This window comes from Triturus cristatus, chromosome 1_1, assembly GCF_964204655.1.
Source record: "Triturus cristatus chromosome 1_1, aTriCri1.1, whole genome shotgun sequence".
Classification (NCBI taxonomy): domain Eukaryota; kingdom Metazoa; phylum Chordata; class Amphibia; order Caudata; family Salamandridae; genus Triturus; species Triturus cristatus.
Window position 1 is genome coordinate 823,243,900 of NC_140579.1, and position 19,867 is coordinate 823,263,766.

The 19,867-nt window shown below is 43.4% G+C and overlaps 1 protein-coding gene and 1 long non-coding RNA gene across 5 annotated transcripts in view; one reads left to right on the forward strand and one right to left on the reverse strand.

The window, feature by feature from the left end:
* The window catches only part of LOC146871124 (uncharacterized), an 836,775-nt gene that overhangs the window by 13,424 nt on the left and 803,484 nt on the right, over positions 1-19,867 (forward strand). The gene's annotated exons all lie outside the window — the stretch shown is intronic.
* Positions 17,878-19,867, reverse strand: part of TFEB (transcription factor EB) — a 205,180-nt gene continuing 203,190 nt past the window's right edge. For 3 of the 4 annotated variants that reach the window (XM_085650293.1, XM_085650295.1, XM_085650294.1), the window contains 2 exons: positions 19,545-19,692; positions 17,883-18,366 (listed from right to left, as the gene is read on the reverse strand). In XM_085650293.1, coding sequence (XP_085506419.1) covers positions 18,331-18,366; positions 19,545-19,692 — 184 coding nt within the window. In that variant the 3' untranslated portion in view covers positions 17,883-18,330. Of the gene's footprint in view, positions 18,367-19,544; positions 19,693-19,867 lie in introns of all 4 variants that reach the window. The other variant, XM_085650292.1, reaches the window with a different exon arrangement.

Sequence of the window (19,867 nt, forward strand, 5' to 3'; positions counted from 1 at the left end):
AGGCTGCATCTGTAAGATGTCTGCAGCCTTGCGAACAGCTCTTGCAAATGCCGCACTAGCCTCCGTGGCCATTCTAGGTGGCGATAGTAGGTCATCAGTAGGGGACAACTGCGGGCTAACACGTCCACCAAATGGCACAGACTCAGCAGCCCGAAAAGGACCAAGGGTCTGCCAGCGCTCTATGGGCTCGGGCTCTGTGGAGCACATAAACAACTCTGGGGTTGGTAAACCCTCAGGGGCTGCTTCTTCCATCAGCAGAGGGACAGCAGAGGATGTCACCAATGTCACCGACGTCGACGAATGTCAGAGGGGACCCCACCACCCAGCGCCGACTCGACCTCCACCGAGATGGGAGACTGTGGTGAGAAACGGCGTCGACTCGGAGTCAAGTCCCCCGCTTCAGCCGCATCCAACGTCGGCGCAGGGAGATCCACAGGGCCGTGCGGTGACGCAGCAGGATGACTGCGGCATGACGTCTGACTGGGATGCCCCTCCGGGCCATGTCCCGACCTTGCAGCGACTCCGGAACTGGAGTCAGGGCACTTGATTGGTGCCGAGGGCAAAACGGCCGGCAAATTTCCAACCCGTGTACCTACCCCCTCTGCGGGGCATGAAGGCGTGACAGGGAGAGAGGGTGACCCAAAGATGGCCTGCAAAGCCTAAAAATAGGCTTCCATCTGGGTCCTAATTGCCCCAACACCCGGAAAAGGTGGGGGGGGGCGACTTCTGAGGGCCCACTTCTGGTAAAGACCTGGAGCTGCGGTTCCCCACATCACACATATCTCAGGTCGACGACCTCCGTGACTTCCGCTTTTGTTTACCTGCCTCAGGCGAGCGACGGCTGCGGGAACAACTCGGTGACTCGTCCCGAACAGGACTCTCATGTCAAGATGGAGACCAGCGACTCGTGGACTCCGAACGGGACAACCGGGCAGACAACAACTTCATCCGACTTTAGCTGCCGGTAGGCGTTGCACTCTTCGGAGTCGTGATTCTCTCCCTAGCACCACATACAGATCGCGTGTGGCTCCATCGCCGACATTTGCAGTGAACAGGTGTCATATAACTTGAAACCCGAAGGCATTGCACACTGTTCCCGGATGCTAAAAGGCATCGGAAAGGCCTGAAAACAAAAACAGGGCGGAGGAACTGCTTCTCCTGGATCCGCGTTGAGACGCGTAAAAAAGGAAACTGGCGTCAGCCCGCTGGGAGGGACTTATATGGCTCCACTGACGTCATATCCGTGGACGTCAGGACAGAGCCATGCGACGCCGTCCCCCGGCGCGCAGAGGTACTGCTGAAGAATCTTCGGATCCAGACTGACACCTGGGGGATATTCTAAGTTATGGAATATGCGGCTAGATGTCTCTATCGGATCTCATAAATCTACTCAACTATCATCACACGACACATCCATCATTATACGATCAAATATTAACCACCATTCATCAACAAAAGCAACATATGTCCACATACCCATCACCCTAAATCCAAACAACCAGCATTATACCCCACTCACTATACTCTCTACCATACTTCCATGTAAGCAAAGTTGTATACCCAACATTTACCACTACACATTCACTCCACCCTCAACAAAAAAGTATCCAAAAACCCATGAAAATATTCTTACCCATCGGCTTGGGTTCTGACCAATGGGGTTCTATCAAATGATTTCTGCATCTGCCGAGTGACGAGACAAGGCTGTCCCCTCTACCCCTTGCTCTTGGCTGTTGCTATAGAACCTTTGGCTCGGCTCATTAGATGCGAAGCCTAAAGCCAGGATTGGCGATGGAGCACATCTCAAGAGGAGCGCATAGCCCTGTATGCAGATGATGTGCTCGTATTCATAGCAGACCCTGCCTGTTTGGGCACCCGATGCCTGCAAATTCTCAAACTCTTTGGGGAAGCGTCCGGCCTGAAGCTTAACCCGGCCAAATCAGTACTGGTTCCACTACACATCTCCTGGGAATGCGTGGAGTGGCAAACAAACATCCCAATCAGAACTCTTAGCTTTCGCTACTAGGGGATCTGGGTGGCAATTTACCTGGAACTAACCTTGTCCCTCAATCTATCCCCCTTACTAAAAAAGACCAAAGACGATCATCAGAAGTGGCAGGCCCTCCCATTGAACCCGATGGGGAAAATTGCATTGTACAAGATGATGATACTCCCCCGATTCCTACATATAGTGCAGAACGTGCCTCTCCACCTCCAGTGGCAATGGTTTCGCGCCTTGGATAGAATGACGACCATGTTTCTCTGGGGAAACTCGAGGCCACGAGTGGCGTTGACCCACTGCCAAAAAACCCATATGATGGGTAGATGGGAATGACCAATCTTTTTCTCTACTACATAGCCACACGCCTGTTGGTGATCAATGACTGGGTCTCTGGGTGGGTGGTCGCCAATCCCATGCAGTCTCCCGACTGTCACCAAGTCCGTCATTCTTGTGTGGCGCTCGGATAAACCTGCTGGGAGACCAAAATCACATTGCGTCATGCCAGTGAGGTGATTTAGCTGAAGCAAAAAAGAGAGGGATTTGAAGCCGAGCCTGTTTGGAAAGAAGGTCAAAAGCCAGGTGGTTGTCTATTTCAAAGCAAAAGTGAGGGATTTAAAGAGGAGCCTGTTTAAAAGGAAGTCAATGGACAGCTTAATAATTGCTGTTTGTCTATTCATGCCAGTCGGGTGATTTAAAAGTGAGGCATTTAATAAAGAGCTAGTTCGGAGGTAAATAATTGCCGTATTAATTTCCAGCATGAACATGATACACAGTTAATTAGAACGTACCTCACAAGAGACACGAGTCAAAGAGGTTTGGCAAAAGTCCAAGTAGTTAATTCTTTCAGTCAGTCGGGTGATTTACTGCAAAGAAAGTGAGGCATTTAAAAGACGAGTCTATTTTAGATTTACAGAAAGTCAAGGGCCAGGGGGTTAAGACACTTGCCACGATCTGCTGAAAATGACATCTCTCCAGCTCTCAGTGCGAAGCACACATGGATGAACAGGGACACCAACTGGGAAAGACCGTCAAGATGGAACCGAGGACAAAACAGACCACGCGGGAACACAAGAGTAAGATTCCAGAGGAACGACAATCATGGAGAGATCAAAACCAGACGACAGACCTACAAGTGGTGATAGAAGAAGAAAACAACGTGGAACAGGAAATAACACCCAATGAAGATGAGATGCTACATAAGTCACCAGTAACTGTTGTAAATGATCACAATCTTGATATCCTTGAATGTAACGGTATTACAATCACCACCGGAGCTACACAAGAGTCCGTACCTATATAGATCGAGATGAATACCTTAGTCATCACCACACCAGATGAACACGTCATGAACGTCCTCACTCCACCAGATGAACACACAATGAACTACGTCATTGAAGGACAAGAAGACTCCACATTAGATATAAGTGTGGATGAGACCGAACTGCAGGACATGCAACAGATTGAAGAAGAGGATGACGCCAATTTTGAATATCTTGGATATTCCATTGATGATCAGGAAGACTTCCCTATGCCAGGAAATATTAACACAACAGAAGTGACATCTGAAATAACCGGACACGGATCATCAACTAACTCAAGCGATCCCATAATCAACATCTCAAACCATATATTGACACAAAGCGAATACAACATACTTTGCAAAGGTTTATCATTTAGTCCAACCACCGCTCCAAACAATTTTAATATCAAGCTTGAACTCCAGCAATTCTTCCGAAAAATACGCTTAAAATACTACTTCAGGAATAATGAAAATTGGACCAGACTTACATCAGCTACGGATTTCAGGCCAGCTTCGACATTCCTGCCCGCCACGTATCAAATGAGTAAAAAGATCCATGCATATGAAAAAATCGTAATGGAAGAAATAATGGATCTCCTCAACAAGAAGAAATACATCAAACATGATATATCCAAAGATGAGAGAGAGGCACTGCAGTCGCTGAATAAAAATACCTCAATCGTTATCAAAGCAGCGGACAAGGGTGGAGCTGTAGTAATACAAAACACTCAGGCCTATATTACAGAAATCAACAAACAATTGAGCTGCACTGAAAGTTACCAAAGAATAACGAAAAATCCAACCGTGGAAAATAGTGCTCTCATCAAAACACTCACCCAACAAGGACTGACAGAAGGCTTTTTGTCCAAAAACGAATACGATTTCTTGAACAAAACCGACCCTAGAATACCTACCATATACACTCTGCCAAAAATTCACAAGGATCTACATAACCCACCTGGTCGACGTATTGTGTCAGGCTGTGGATCTATCCTTGAGCCTCTCAACCAGTTCTTGGATAGTTTCCTCCAACCATTTGTATTGGAAACACGCTCCTTTCTCCGAGATACCATGCACACTATACAAATAATGGAAAATCAGCCCTATGATAAAGAAACACAATTTCTGTCTACCCTTGATGTGTCTTCATTGTACACCAGCATCCCCCAAGAGCATGCCATTCAGGTCATGAAAAAGATGCTGGACAAACGACCAACACCTGTCTGAATTCCAACTGAATTCCTGGTAGATTTACTGGAAATCGCAATGAAAAAGAACTATTTCATTTTCCAAAATACTTACTATATACAATGCAAAGGCGTAGCCATGGGAGCTGGATTCGCTCCTAGCTTGGCCAATCTGTATATGGATGACTATGAGGATACTTACCTATATGACCTAACCAACCCTTACCTAAATAACATCTCAATCTGGAAGCGTTATATCGATGACGTGCTTATGGTATGGACAGGCAGTGAACAAAGCCTAATGGAGTTCAAGACATGGCTTAATGGACGTACCACTGACATACAATTCACCATGTCCTATAATAATCAGACCATTGACTTCTTGGATATAACAATACAAAATGAGGATGGAAGACTTTTTACCACACTCTACACCAAACCAACGGCACGAAACACCACCTTGAAATATGATTCCCATCATCCAAGATGCCTCAGGGATAATTTGCCTTATGGCCAATTCTTAAGATTACGGCGGCACTACTCCAAAAGAGGTGACTTTTACAAAGAAACAGACATTCTCATAAAAAAACTCCGGGATCGTGGCTACCCGAAGGGCCTGCTAAATCGCTCACGTAAAAGAGCTTGGTACCGACCCAGAGAAACTCTGCTGGAAATCCAACCACACACGGAAGACATTCAGAAACTGGTGTGTGTGTCAACCTTCAACACACGCAGTCATGACATAAAGAAAGTCGTACTTAGATATTGGAATCTAATAAGCACTGAAATTGGAATACAGGAGAAACCCAGGTTTGCTTTTAAACGAGCCAAAAACATCAAAGACTATGTAGTAAGTTCCTTTCTTGGAACGGAGAAACCACAAGACCTGAGACAACAACTTAACTTACCACCATTAATGGGACATTTCAAGTGTAGCACATGTAAGGCTTGTGAATCTACACTCACTGGTACGACTTTCAACACCTTGGAAGAACATATCACCTACGACATCACAGTAACTGCAACAGTCACAATGTGATCTATGCCATCAAATGCCCCTGTGAAAAAATCTACGTAGGACAGACTACCCAGAAAGTAAAAACTAGGATTCTACAACATCAAAGTAGAATCCGTTGTAATGTGCAGGGAGCCCCCCTGGTTGACCACTTCATCACAAACAACCACACAGCTGATGACCTACAATGGTGGGTAATTGAAAAGGCGACACTCCATCCCAGGGGCGGGAGCATACTCCAAACACTCAACTTTAAAGAATGCAGATGGATTCACCTGCTAGACTCAGTTAAAAATGGGTTAAACGAACAGGAGGAGACATATAAGCAAATGACAAGACTTTAGAATCTTTCAATTGCATATGAATTTGTATGACAATGCGCAGTAAACCCTTCTATGACCATATTTAACTTGTACTATGGTACTTTAATTCATGAATGAAAAAAAAAAATTATGGAAAAAGTCAGTGACGATTTTTGTTTATGCATACCCTGAATATGCTTCCTTGTGACTACATATGACTAACTAATTTGCATTATTCTGCTGACCAACCTACTGTTTAAATAAACTGTATTCCATTTGTGTTAATATGTAAACATGTTACAATGTGGGCATCGAGCTAAATGTCATTATTTACCCAGTGCTTAAACGCTATTTGAATTAGTTATCTGACTGTTGGAACACCTTCAAAATGTGGTAATTAATTTTTTAGTCTTGGTCTAATGTCAATTTTGACACCTCCCCTTGACTCATGGCCACAACAGAGTTAGCGAGCTAGTTGCTCTCTTTACATCACATCCCTTGCTTCTACACAGGTGTTACTAGTGAAATCCCTGCTCCCTCTGTCATGTGTGAACGTGCACGTCAAAGCCACGCTCATCTGCATACTTAAACAGGCTCCAATCTCCCGCCTCAGTATCGCTTCGCACTGAGCTGGAGAGATGTCATTTTCAGCAGATCGTGGTAAGTGTCTTAACCCCCTGGCCCTTGACTTTCTGTAAATCTAAAATAGACTCGTCTTTTAAATGCCTCACTTTCTTTGCAGTACATCACCCGACTGACTGAAAGAATTAACTACTTGGACTTTTGCCAAACCTCTTTGACTCGTGTCTCTTGTGAGGTACGTTCTAATTAACTGTGTATCATGTTCATGCTGGAAATTAATACGGCAATTATTTACCTCCGAACTAGCTCTTTATTAAATGCCTCACTTTTAAATCACCCGACTGGCATGAATAGACAAACAGCAATTATTAAGCTGTCCTTTGACTTCCTTTTAAACAGGCTCCTCTTTAAATGCCTCACTTTCGCTTTGAAATAGACAACCACCTGGCTTTTGACCTTCTTTCCAAACAGGCTCGGCTTCAAATCCCTCTCTTTTTTGCTTCAGCTAAATCACCTCACTGGCATGACGGAATTAACTGCTTAGAGACGTGCTAGTACCTCTATGTTATCATCATGTTCGGAGCAACTTTTTCTGGGGCACTTCTTTATTTGTACACTGAGCCACATATGCACTTGCACAAAGCCTGATTTATTTTTTTGTCTGAGCTTGGTTAAAGCCCATAGTTTGTCCGGTCCTTGTAAATAGCTATCACTTCATTGATATTTGATATTATTACCCCACAGGTCAAACATAAATCGACCCCGTTTTTTGGAAAAAGAAGCATAATACACGCGCAGTGATTAATGACTCTTGCGCAGGGTAAGCATCATTACCTTTCTGAACACTGATTTAATTACTTGTTCGCATTAGCACACACCCTTAAAGAAGTTCTTTTACTCCGCAGGCTACATACACTCCTCCGTCCCGAAGAAGACCCGCCGTGACGCTTATTAAAAATGTTTGCGCCTTACATAGGGTCGAAACGTCGACACATACTAAGAGTCTACTCAACGTCTCAGTTCAAAAGCCTATTCACATATGATAAGGAGGCATATGCGATCAATCATATGGACTTTACCAAAACCGCACTTCCCCAACTATTCCTTTATTTGTTATACTAAGTGTACTAAGTGTATTGTCTGTATTTACTTCTACATGTCACCCCTCTTTCACAATTCTTTCAATTGTACCATTGTAGCCCAATTTATTTGTTACGTCTTAAAATATTGATTGAAACTTTCGCTTGGGTGTTGTTCTTTTCTCTTCCTGAATCATGGATACATGTTACATGTAATGTATTTATATTGTGAACATCCCAAAGCAATTGTATTTCCCCGACAGAACCATTGTAGCCATATAATACAAATACCCAGGTTCTGAGGGACACAGGGTCACCCCATTATTTTTCATAACATGATGTATGGAAGACACTGCAGACTTCTTTCACATGACCTGGTCCTGTGCAACCATATCAAAATGCTGGGCGGAAGTTGTTAATGAATTGAATGAAGTCCTGGGAAGGGAGGTTCCACTCACTCCCCAAGTTTTGCTTCTGGGGATCTTAGATGGCATGGGAGGCTCCAGGGCGGACAAAACATTTCTGGGCACGGCCACCATGATGGCCAAAAGGGACATAGCGACTAGATGGAAGAGCCATGCCCCCACCTACAATCACCCAATGGCGAAGAGGCCTAGATTGGTGCACTGCACAGGAACAACGGGTATATGTAGCACAGGGGTGTCCAGCCAAATATAAACAAGTATGGGGCAAATGGCTGGGACTGTTGGAGTGAATGGGAAATGGGGATTACAACTCTAGACTTACTGTCTGATTGCAAGGTAATCCTACTGTATTGTAAGGGCAGGCTGCCCGGCTTGTTATATGTGGTCTATATCAAACAGAGGTGGCCCATCGCCATGAACTGCAGTGTCTTTTTGTTTGTTTGAAAAACTTCATAAATTTGAGTAGCAAAAATCCATGAAATTCCCTAAAAAATAGGTTGGTGGAGAGATGATGTTGACTAATGTGTTATCAATGTCATTACCATAAAAATCAAAAAAGTCATGAATTCATGGGTTATAATGCTATTCCCACCCCAGCATACAGCCATTGCAACATCACACACCATAAAAAAAAATTAAGTAACACACTGCTCAAAATAAAACATCATTAGCTAGAGCATACACCAACACCCTCACCATCATTGATACATTACTACAATCAACATCATATGTCAAAAACACACCATAATATGCACCTTCATCTGTGCATCCACCAAACATCATATGGCAACTTCATCAAATCACACAGCCATCATTTATCAATGCTCTATGGTGTCACTCCAAAAGCTAACTCACACCACCAAATAAACCTTTACACACTATACACAAATAATTCTGTGAAGCACTACTAAACTGTGCTACAACCTTGTACACATTTCTTGGACTTGGCCCTCTCTGTAGGGTCACCCCCAAACATTTTGCCTTCACCCCTTCTGTTTTCGGAACCCATTTTGGTAGGCTTTTAGGACTTTAGCTGTCCATGTGCTCTCCCCCTAAAACATGGTATAATTGGCTTACATCGGTTTGGTACATTTCATTTACTTGTAAGGCCCTTGTATATGGTGCCAAGGGCCTGTAAATTAAATGTTACTGGTGGTCCTGAAGCTCTCATTATTCCACCCACTAAAAGTGGCCTTTTAAAACATGTCTCAAGCATGCCATTACAACCTATAGTGCCGTTTTAAACTGCCAATTTGACCTGATAAAATATATACTTTTCAGACTTAAACCTTCCTTTTTAATACTTATAAGCCACTCTAAAGTAGGGTGTAAACTGCCCTTAGGGCAGGGTGCATTGTATTTAAAAAGTAGGATATGTGTTTTTAAGTTTTACATGTACTAATAGTGAAACGCTACTACATTCGTTTTTCACTACGGAAAGGCCTACCTCTCCCATAGGACAAGATTGGTTTACCCTATTACATTTAATAGGAGCAGGTAGGAATGTCATGTTTGGACTCAAATGAATTGTAAATTAAAATCCTCTTTAGTGGTAAAGTCGGATATTAGACAACAATTTTGAAAATGCCACTTTTAGAAAGTAGCCATTTTCCGGCACTAGACTTTCTAAGGCCTTCTATGAGTTTCCAGCTGTTTGGGTCTGTTAATTGCTCTCCCATCAGGAATGCATATTGCGCCCAGACAGTGAATAGTAAGACCTGTGTGTAGCTAGGAAAGGGCCATACTGTTCAAATTGTAGTGGCGGAGCGGTTTTCTGACACACATACATTTCAAAGGACTGCCTCCACCACACTCACAAAATAACTTGACATATAGTCATTGTCACCCTAGAGCAGCTGGAGCCTGGGCAGAGAAAGAAAGGGTAAGGAAGGAACTTTCCAGAACCAGAGGTGGGGGCGGACTAGACGTTTCCCCCACTTAAAAGTGTGGCACCAGGTATAAATATTGGACCCCCAGAGCCACTCACCAGTACACTCCTGGACGTGTGCACAATACAGAAGATGATTGCCTTGTTCCCCAGAGGAATGTCCTGCTGCCTGAGGCCTGCCTTGTCCCCCAGAGGACTACCCTGCTGCTTGAGGCCTGCCTTGTTCCCCAGAGGACTGCTCTGCTGCTACCAAGGACTGCCCTGCCCATCATCCAATGCTAACCTGAGTGACTCCAATGGTTGTTGGCCGACCTCCTATTCTGAGCTACAGGAGCACAACAAGATCCATCGGCTTCCCTGCAAACGCCAAGCTGACCCGCTGCAACTGGCCTTGCTGCCTCTACTAAACTGAGCTCCTGATACCCAAAAGGTGCATCTCTAGGTCCTGGAGCCTTGGCTCGCATCGGTTGAGCTTCTCCAGTGAAATCCTTAAGATATGAAATTTGCGACTGACTTTGAGAAGGTAACATTTGCAGCAGTAGTATCCATCGTGGTCGGCCTAAACTTGTGACTTTATCCCAGTCTAGCGCGAACAGATACCCAAAGTTAGCGCTTTCTGCCTCTTGGCACTCATTTTACATAAACCTCCAGTTCAACGGATTGGGTTTTTGTCATTTTGATCTCATTTTTTAAAATGCACTCTATTTTTCTAAATTAGTTTGGGATTTTTCTTGTGCTTTGTTTTCACTTTAGTGCAGTTGTGTGCTGCATAAATATTTAACACAGTGCCTCTAAGTTAAGCCTGACTGATTTTGTGGCAAGCTATCAGAGGGTTAAGGACAGGTTAATTTGGTGTTTTTTTGTGGTTCATCCCAACAAGAATTGTGGTTGTTGCTTGAGAAGGATTTTGACTCTTCAATCAAAAACCCAATTTTTTACATTGGTGTTCAGTGTTGGGATCTGTGGATTTGGGGGTCTTTTGAGGGACCACCCAAAGGTGCAGGGTCCACCCTTCGTCCACAGGTCCGGGATACAAACTGAGACCAACACTGGAGCGCCGAGAGAAAGGATATTTATTACAATCTCATGAGATGGAGAGAGAGCATCGGCAACAGACACCCGCAGCTTGTCTGAGGAGGCAATCTGCTGAGTGCTTTGCTTCTGAACCCTATATACCCTTCATCCCCACTCTGTGCGTGCTAGGTGAACAATAACAAACACCAATAATTTACAGACAAGCAATGGTCAGTTATGATACAATCAGCAGGTGGTGGCTGTTTGGCCCCTGCAGGGCATAGGTGAAAAAGGCATGATTAGATGTCAAACAAAGGTTAATCTGATAAGTCCACAGGTGGTAGCGGTGAGGCCCCTGCAGGGTGTAGGCGAAAAGCATGTTTATATGACAAGTAAAGTTCGATTGGATAAGTCCGCAGATGGTAGTTGTTGGACCCCTGCAGGGCACAGGCGAGAGGAATGATTACACAGCAAGCAGAGGTCGATCTGACAGGCCTGCAGATGGTAGCGGTTGGATGCCTGCAGGGCATAATGTGCAGGGTGAGGATGATAAACATCTGGGAAACTCCCTGTCTGACTGGTTGAGCATGGGCTGGTCAGCTTGTGGCAGGTCAAAGCACGAACAGGGTGTGAGCGTCCGTGCAGGAATGTGGGAGGTCAAAAGTGGAGCTCCAGAGTGATCGTGAAAGAGAGAGAAGGTCAGTCATGAAAGGTATAGCACAAAATGGCGGAGTAAATGGCAAGATAACAGACCTACTTTTCCACAGATCCAGCACTTCGATTTGTGCAGTGCCCCTCAGTGATTTTGAGTAAGACTAAAATCCCATTCAAATAACTTGATACAAAACAGTGGCGTAGCTAGGCCTTTTGCCGAATGGGGGACAAGAGGGTAGGTGCTGCCAATTCCTGCGACGACGGCAGCATGTAAGAGCTTGGGGAGGCAGCCGCCCCCAAAGCTTGAGCCGCCCGGGGCAGACCACCCCGCCCCTCCCTTTCTACGCCACTGATAACAGATTCAACCTTTTTCAATTCTCCTTGATTGGCTTCTTTTGCTTATTCCAAATTCTCTTCCATTGTACTTGACTTTGTGCATCAGTGACTCTGCCTCCTGTAAGCATGGAGTTTTACCTCAACAACATGGAAAGCTACATACTGTGGCTGAGTGTAGTATTCTATGTGGAATCTCGGTGGGTGTGCCTCCTATAGGGGTTCCACATCAAGATTCCATAGAAAGGGAGCTTGCCTGGGCTGCTCTCTCCCAGTGGCAGCTCCGCCACTAAGGCAGAAGAGCGTCACCCCACTGCTCTTTAAGCAGTGCAAACAAAAATGATAATAACAGGACGTTATGTAACATGAGGCTGGCCAGACGAGGTGGGGCTGAGCAAAGCAGGGGGAGGAATGGTTTGCAATCCCGAAGTTTGCACTCCCGGTTTTGCCGGTCCTCTTGGGCGGGCCAAACCGTCATGCACACTTTGCATGTTCTGCTGAGGAACATGCAACGGCTTCCAGTCCCTCTATGAGCGCCGAACCACAGCGCTCAGACAAATTACAACACTGCTGTAAAGCAGCATCGTCATTGGCTGGAAAAGTTTAGGAGCCTGGGTGCTTCCATTCTGCCTGAGAAAAGAGGATGGTGGAGAGGCAGCGGCGTCCCCAGGTAAGTTAATTTTATTTTTCACCCCACCACCCTCGTTCCGAGGCATCCGCCACTGCTCTCTCATGCAGGACTTATTGTTTTATACAGAATTAAATTTCTAACCAATTACAAGACTTCTCCTGGCTTCATTAGGGAGTCAAATTTGACAATGAGTAAGCAGACATGGCAGAAGAGCGGAGCCTTGACTGATGCTGGGGAGTGCAAACGAATCCACGGAGAGGGGTCCTGAGGAGTGCACCCATCGCAGCACCCCAACTTGTGCTGCAGTGAGAACTGTTGTTTCTAGCAACTGTTGTTGACCCAGAAGCTTCAAGACACAGGTGGGCAATACTTATTAGAAATAAATAAAGACTTACTGGATGATCATCAGCACTCTGATGGGACAGTCATGAAATTGGATTAGGTGAACAAACATGAGCATGTCACCACACTCAAGCATGGAGAATGGCGGCATTCTGATTTTGCTCATTGAACAGCATCTTGGCGGGCATATTAAAATGGAGGGTATCTGCAGGTTAAACATGTGTAGCATGGCGATATGCACACCTGAATTATATTAAACTTCAACATTAATGACATTTGATGCACACACCTCTAGTTTCACATTGACCATAGTATGGAAGGAATCACAGTGCCCACACCATTTCTCTCAAACGCTGGTGAACCAGTGCTTGAATGGTCATTGTAGAAAAAAGGCTTTAAGGCCTATTTAGAGGGAGTAGGAGGGGACATTTATACAGACAAAAGAAAATTTGCCATATTAAAACACAGTTAGGACCGGAAAGAAGCAGAGTACTCAAATATTTGCCACCATTAAATGTGAACCAAGATGATGAAGATGAGACAGATTATTATGAAACGGCAATGAAACAAGTTAACATATATTATATGAAAATGATAAATGAGGTGGCAGCAAGACATATGTTTCTTGGGAGAGGTCAACGGCCTGATGATTTGAAGGGTGCCTTTAGTAATTATCTGAGAGCATTAGCAGCCAAGTGTAATTAAGGCACTTTCTATAACCAAATGATAAGTGATCAAATGATTCACAGAACAAATGCTTCGAATTCACAGGAGAAGTTACTTTTAGTGGATGATTTAACGCTAGAGAAGGCCACTGATACTGCACATCAATTTGAAGAGATTAAAGTAGGCATGAAACCGTTTTCCCATAAGAGTATAGAGGAAATACAGGTAAATAAACAAGATGGGTTCAGTAAAAAGAAGATGGGTTCAGTAAAAAGAAGCTGGGATATGATACATATATGCAATCCAATGGTGGATGAAAAAAGATGTATGCCTACTTGAAAAGGAAAAAAAATATGTTTTAAATGTGGTTTACCTGAACATATGTCTGTTGGTAAGTCTTGTCAAGCCTTGGACAAATATGTAGATATTGTCAGGTACAAGGCCATTATGGAAGAATGTGCAAAATCAAAAATGAAGCCAGTGAGGCCAACTGTACAAAGGGGAGCTCATCTAGTCAGATTAGAGGGGTTCTGCAAGAAAACAGCAAAACATCTGAAGGAGTTTATATTAGAGACATATGAAGTTAACGACAAAAAGGAAGATGAAGCATTCTGTGAGGTGAACATTGTTGGACAAAAGATTAAGGATATGATGGAATCTGGGGCCAGACACAATTTAATCAGAGATCTGTTGCCTTTTTTTTCCTAATGTGAATCTGTTGCCACCTGATATCAAGCTTATGGGTATGACAACAAACCACAGCTGTGTTAGGATATTTTCAGTCTATGCTTGAATACAAGAGAAAAGTCATAGAGACAAAAATGTATGCTGCCAAAAAAGGTTCCTGCTTAACTCTTAATCCAAATCATCCTGACCAAATATTAGGATATAATGACTTGATAATGTTAGTGTATGATAAAAGGAGTCTAGAATAGGAAAAGTATTTCTCGAAGTTTTCTCATTAGAATTATGTATATTGATAGACTTTGTCCATAAGATTATTCCTAAGTAAGGTGCAGTAGAAACAAATAAAGAATGTTTCAATATCTTGGAGGGAAGAATTAAATAAGTTGTGCAAGCAAGACATCATAGAAGAGACTGGATCTTCAAATGGTTACCGCATGTTGTAGTAGTGCATAAACATAATGAAAAGATAGGATTGTATGTGGACTTAGGAGATCTGAGCGACTGTGAGTGGGTGGCTCGGCATTCATTGCCCAACACTGGGGAGATGGTTGCTCTGACTGGTGGGGCCACTGTATTTTCAGCATTAGATTTGTCCAGCAGGTATCATTGGATTGCACTTCACAGTGATTCCAGACACTAGACATCATTTATTACAGATGAATGCCATTTGGGTTTATTTCAGCCTCAGCAGTGTTTCAAAGGATTAGACATAAATTGTTTTAAGATGACAAAATTGAATATACTTTCAAGACAATATTTTGTTTTTTTGGCAGCACAAAAAAAAAAGAGCATGGGAAAACTGTGTTTAAAGTGTAAAGTAATTGATTTTAACTATAGAAAAATGCAAATCTTAAAGGACATCTGTAGATTGTTAGGTCATAACATAAATTACAATGGTCTACTACCAAAATGTAGCTTGGTTAAAGCGACTGAGGATGCTCCTCAACCCAAGGACTAGGATTAACTGAGGTCATTTCTTAGTTTGGCAGAGTATTATACCAAATGTATTCCTTTATTTGCTAATAAAACCTAATACATGAAAGAACTGTTAAAAAATGTGTGTGGGCCAAGAGCTGCAGAATTGAATTTCATAATCCCAAAAAATATTGTGATGCCCCTACACTTAGCCCATTGAATACCAAGTCAAGCTCAATCATTATGACTAGCAATGTTGGCACTGGTGCGGTTTGCTGCAAATCCAGAGTGGGAAACTGGCAACTATAGCATCCGTGCCGACCATTAAGAGGTGCAGAAGAGAGATATTCTACGTTAGAATAAGAAACCTTAGTCTGTTGGTGGGCCATAGAATATTTTAGGAAACATCTAAAGAGAAATACGTTTATTGTGAGAACTGATCATCACCCGTTTATGGAGTAGTTCACTACTACTGGGAGTGGTAAAGCAACACCCAAGATGGCCAGACGGCAATACAAACTACAAGAGCTTCATTTTCACGTAGAATATGTTTAAGGAGCCAGAAATGTTTTGGCAAACTGTTTGTCTTGTCTTCCAGTCAATTAATCTGATGATGATTGTATTGAGGATACAGATTTAGGGAAGGTGGTGTCAATTTGTGAAGTTTCGAAGAGTTGTATTACAGAGACAGAATGGAAAAAAGCTTGTTCAAAAGATGGAGTAATTCAGAAAGTGTTGTCTTACACTAGGTCAAACTGGCCTGACAAGAAAACTGTGGAGGAAGAATTATAGGCAGATTTTCATGTTGTGGAGGAATTATCCGATCAAGACGGTGTGTTAATGTGGTTCCGGAGAGTTTGAAGCAGATTGTGGTGAACATCACTCACGAGGAACATCCTGGAATAAGTAGTATGAAAAGTGTGATTTTTGGTGGGCTGGTGTAGACAGATATGTGGAGGACAAGGTAAGATCATGTATAGATTGTGCAATAAGTGATAAGTCCCAGAACACGGTGGAGTATACCAGATTACCAATGTCCAGACCTGGAAGGGTTTGGGAAAGAATTTCCTTAAACATTGTGTGTCCTATGTGTTTATCCAAAAGACAAGTATTTTGCATAGTCATGAGTGATCAAATTTCACTATGGCCAGATGTAAAAGTAGTGAGACAATTTATGTCCAATAATGTCACTGAAGTCATGAAAGATGTTTTTGAAAGAGAGGGTTTCTCTAAAAGCATTATAACCAATAAAGGTGTGCAGTTAACCTCAATTGAAATGAAGAATGTCTTGTCTGGTCATGGAATTAAACACATTCATACCTCAGTGTGTTATACTAAAAGCAATGGAATTGTAGAAAGGCGGATAAGAGTACTGAAGGAAGGGATACAGTTGGTGTTGGTTAATGGAAAGGATTGTTTTTCAAACCATCAAAGAGTTGACATGGGCATATCGATATACTCGCAGATTACAGGTGAAAAATCTCAAGTAGAGAAAATTAAGTAGGGTTGCAGTATGTAATATTAAACAGGTGTGAATGATGGACTTAATAGAGAGTAATTGTCACGAGGATGTTGAGACTAGCTTAAGTAGCCAGTCCCCTTAAATGCGTCAAAATGGGCAAACCACAGTTCAAGTCGAAAAATCATCTGCAGTAAAAGTAGGCGATTGGGTTCATTTGAAGAAAGGAAGATTTGGCAAAGCTGGGTCACCTAAATTCTCAGATCCCTTGAGAGCGCTTAGTGAGGAGAGACAGGTGGTTTAATTAACTAGTGGCAATTTGAGCTAAGTTGTGGAATTACCACAGTGTATATATATTAAAAGGTCTAATTAAGATGAAAATACATCTAAATCCATAAATTCTAACGGTTAAGATAAACTGTCTTCTGTAAGGCGTTTGTGGAATCCACTTTCAAGAAACAATGATCATCAATTGCTTTAGATGACTGGTGTTATGTCAATTTCTGGCAACAAGTTGTGAACGTATACTCATGTGCATGTACCAGTTTACTATAATATCATATTTGTTTTACTTTCCAAACTTTCTTGTAATGTTATAGTTGCAGATGTAATGTTGTTTCTAGTTATATCACTGAAGGAGGTGTGTGGTATTCTATCTGTAATCTCAGTGAGTGTTCCTCCTACCGGGGTTCCACATTGAGATTCCAGAGGAAGGCAGTTGGCTTGGCCTTCTCTCTTCTGCCATACATGTTTTTTCATACAGTAATAAATCTCTTACCACTCACAAGACTTCTCCTGGCTTCACCAAGTATTCAAGACTGAGCTCAGATGATTTTGCTGGGAGAGGGGGGCTTTCCAACATACAAGAACTCCAAGAAGCAGGAGCTCCAGAAGGCCTTTAGGGCCTTGGAGGAGGCCCATCAGTTACAGTTTACAGCACAGGAGTATGAGGAGGTGGACTCTGAAGAGGAGCAGGAGGAGGAAACGGAAAGGCAGGATGACAAACCCCTGATTGTGTCTTCGGGATGACAGAGGATGGCCCGCAGGAGGGAGGTCCCCCGTCAGATTCAAAGCAGACAGCAGTATCTCCTGCCACAGCCTGTTCACAGAGAAGCTAGTGGACAAGAAAGAAGAAAGGAAGTTCAGGCTGAAGATGGCCAAACTGAAAATGGAGGCGGCAGCTGCCCAGAGAGCTTCAAGGGAGAGAAAAGCTGAGGCAGCGGAAGAATAGCAAAAGAGAAGGCTGAGGCTGAAAGGGCCTTGACTGAAAGAAAAGTGCCTCGAAACGAACGTATATTGAGCTACTACTCTTGACTGTAGAGAGAGTGCTGTTAGGACACTCCGAAAGGAACAAGTGAAAACAGTAATATCAGAAAACGAGTGCAGAAACCATTGCCCAATAACCGCTTAAACAGCATGTTGTTTTAATACCTACTTACTTGCCACCTCCATGCTTTACATTTGCCAAATCAGCTATACACATGAACAAGTAAACATCAAGTGTTATGTAAAAATAAATTCACTTTAAAACCTTCCTTCTTTAACAAAAATTCAGATGTACTGCAATTTACGCAAGTCACACAGTTCTTCACCAATATGAGATAAAATTAAATTGTCTGCCTATCCCTTGATTTAATTTGAAGGGTTTCTATGCAATTAGTAGCATTCCACCAGGGAACCAATTCTTAACTCGAGTCTTATAACAGAGTCCAATTATTTAACAATTAACCCACATTTTGAGACCTCGTTTTAAAGTCTAGGGACTTTAGGAAAGGTGAGATGTCAGTAGATCATGGATACAGGATTCGACCTCCTCTCACAATGTGTGCCTCTGCAATGTGGTTTATGCTCAAATACAGCATCTTTTCCAGACTCTGCCAGAGATCTGTGAGGAAAGACAGAAGATGGCTGAAACCGAGAAAAAGATAAAGCTTTGGCCATTTCTAAGGGTTAGAGAAAGGTGACACCGAATATGTACAAAAGTTTGATAACATATTCCATTTAAAATGGGGTATGGCGTATGGTAAAAGGACTGGGTGCTCAGTTGGCTGAAAGACCTCCTTTTATAAATGCCCTCGCTAGTAGTATAAAGTGAAACCTTTGCATTCAACTTAAACTATCTGGATGAAATAAATCAATGCAAATTGAATGGGTCTCAACTGGTGGTTTCACTGATGCAGTACTGCTACAGGAAAGACCGTCACACTTACTGCAGCTGCTGCTTGGCATGGGCCATAGCATCACCGCCAGCTCTTTCAAGGAACAATGTCTATAGCACACACCTCTGGCACCTCCTAACCCCCGTCATAAACACGCTCCCTGCCAGCGCCATTAGTATGCCAGCATCAGCACCACATGCTGGCACAGTCATTGATGCCACAGAGCCATCCGCACCAATGGTTTACGTGGGATTAGCGGGGAATGAAAGCTAGCAGTGAGGAACATTAGGATATCTTTATATGTGTGAGTGGTAGCGGTGAGGTGCAGGGAGTGGAGTGAGTGTGAGAGTTGGCTTAGCGGTGCAGTGCGTTAAGTGTGTGTGAGAGCTGGCGGAAGGTGCAGTGGAGGGAGTAGGTGAGGCCACGTGCTGTGTGGGGACAGGGTTAGTGTACCGTGAGAGCTATCAGTGGAGTACAGAGAAATGAGCGGATGTGGCAGCTGACTGTAGTGTTCGTGGGTAGCATGAACTGAGAAAGTGATGTGTGGATGTGCAGATGATGGAGTATTAGAAGTGATAGTAAGGTGCAAGGATTTTGAAATCTGATAGTTTAGAGCAGCACCTTGAGACCCTCACGGGTGAGTAGTCGCGCTATATAAACCTTGATTGATTGAGAGCAAGGAATATAGGCGGGGTGCAGGGTAAGGGATAGATGTGAGCATGTTAAACAGATTGCAGTGCAGATGCTAGTGTATGAGTGACCAGTACATGTAGTGGATGTGAGCTCTGTCAATAGTGTGGTGGGGATAGGCTGACTGTAAGAATGGGGTGCTAGGGAGTAAGTGTGAGACAAAGAGTGTGTGAGTGAACAGTTTAGTTTAAGGATAAGGAGGGGTCATGTGTACCTGTATGCGAACCCAGAGCTGCTCGTTGGTCATCTTCAGTTGCCTTGAATGGGTTTCCAATACTCTGAGCTTTTGCTGTTCCTTCTGCATCCGCCGTATGTAATCCACAGACGCCTTCAGAATAGTTCCTTTATTCCAACGCAGGTCACTGAGGAAGAAGAGCCAAACAACTAGCCCCAATGAAAATCATAGAAAAGCCACCAGCCGAAGTAATAGCCCTTGTCCTAAAATGGTGTCCTAAGAGCCTATACACGTCACATAGCATAGCTTACGATTCAATTGAGGGGGTACTTCGATTTAACTATCAGTGGAACACTGGTACC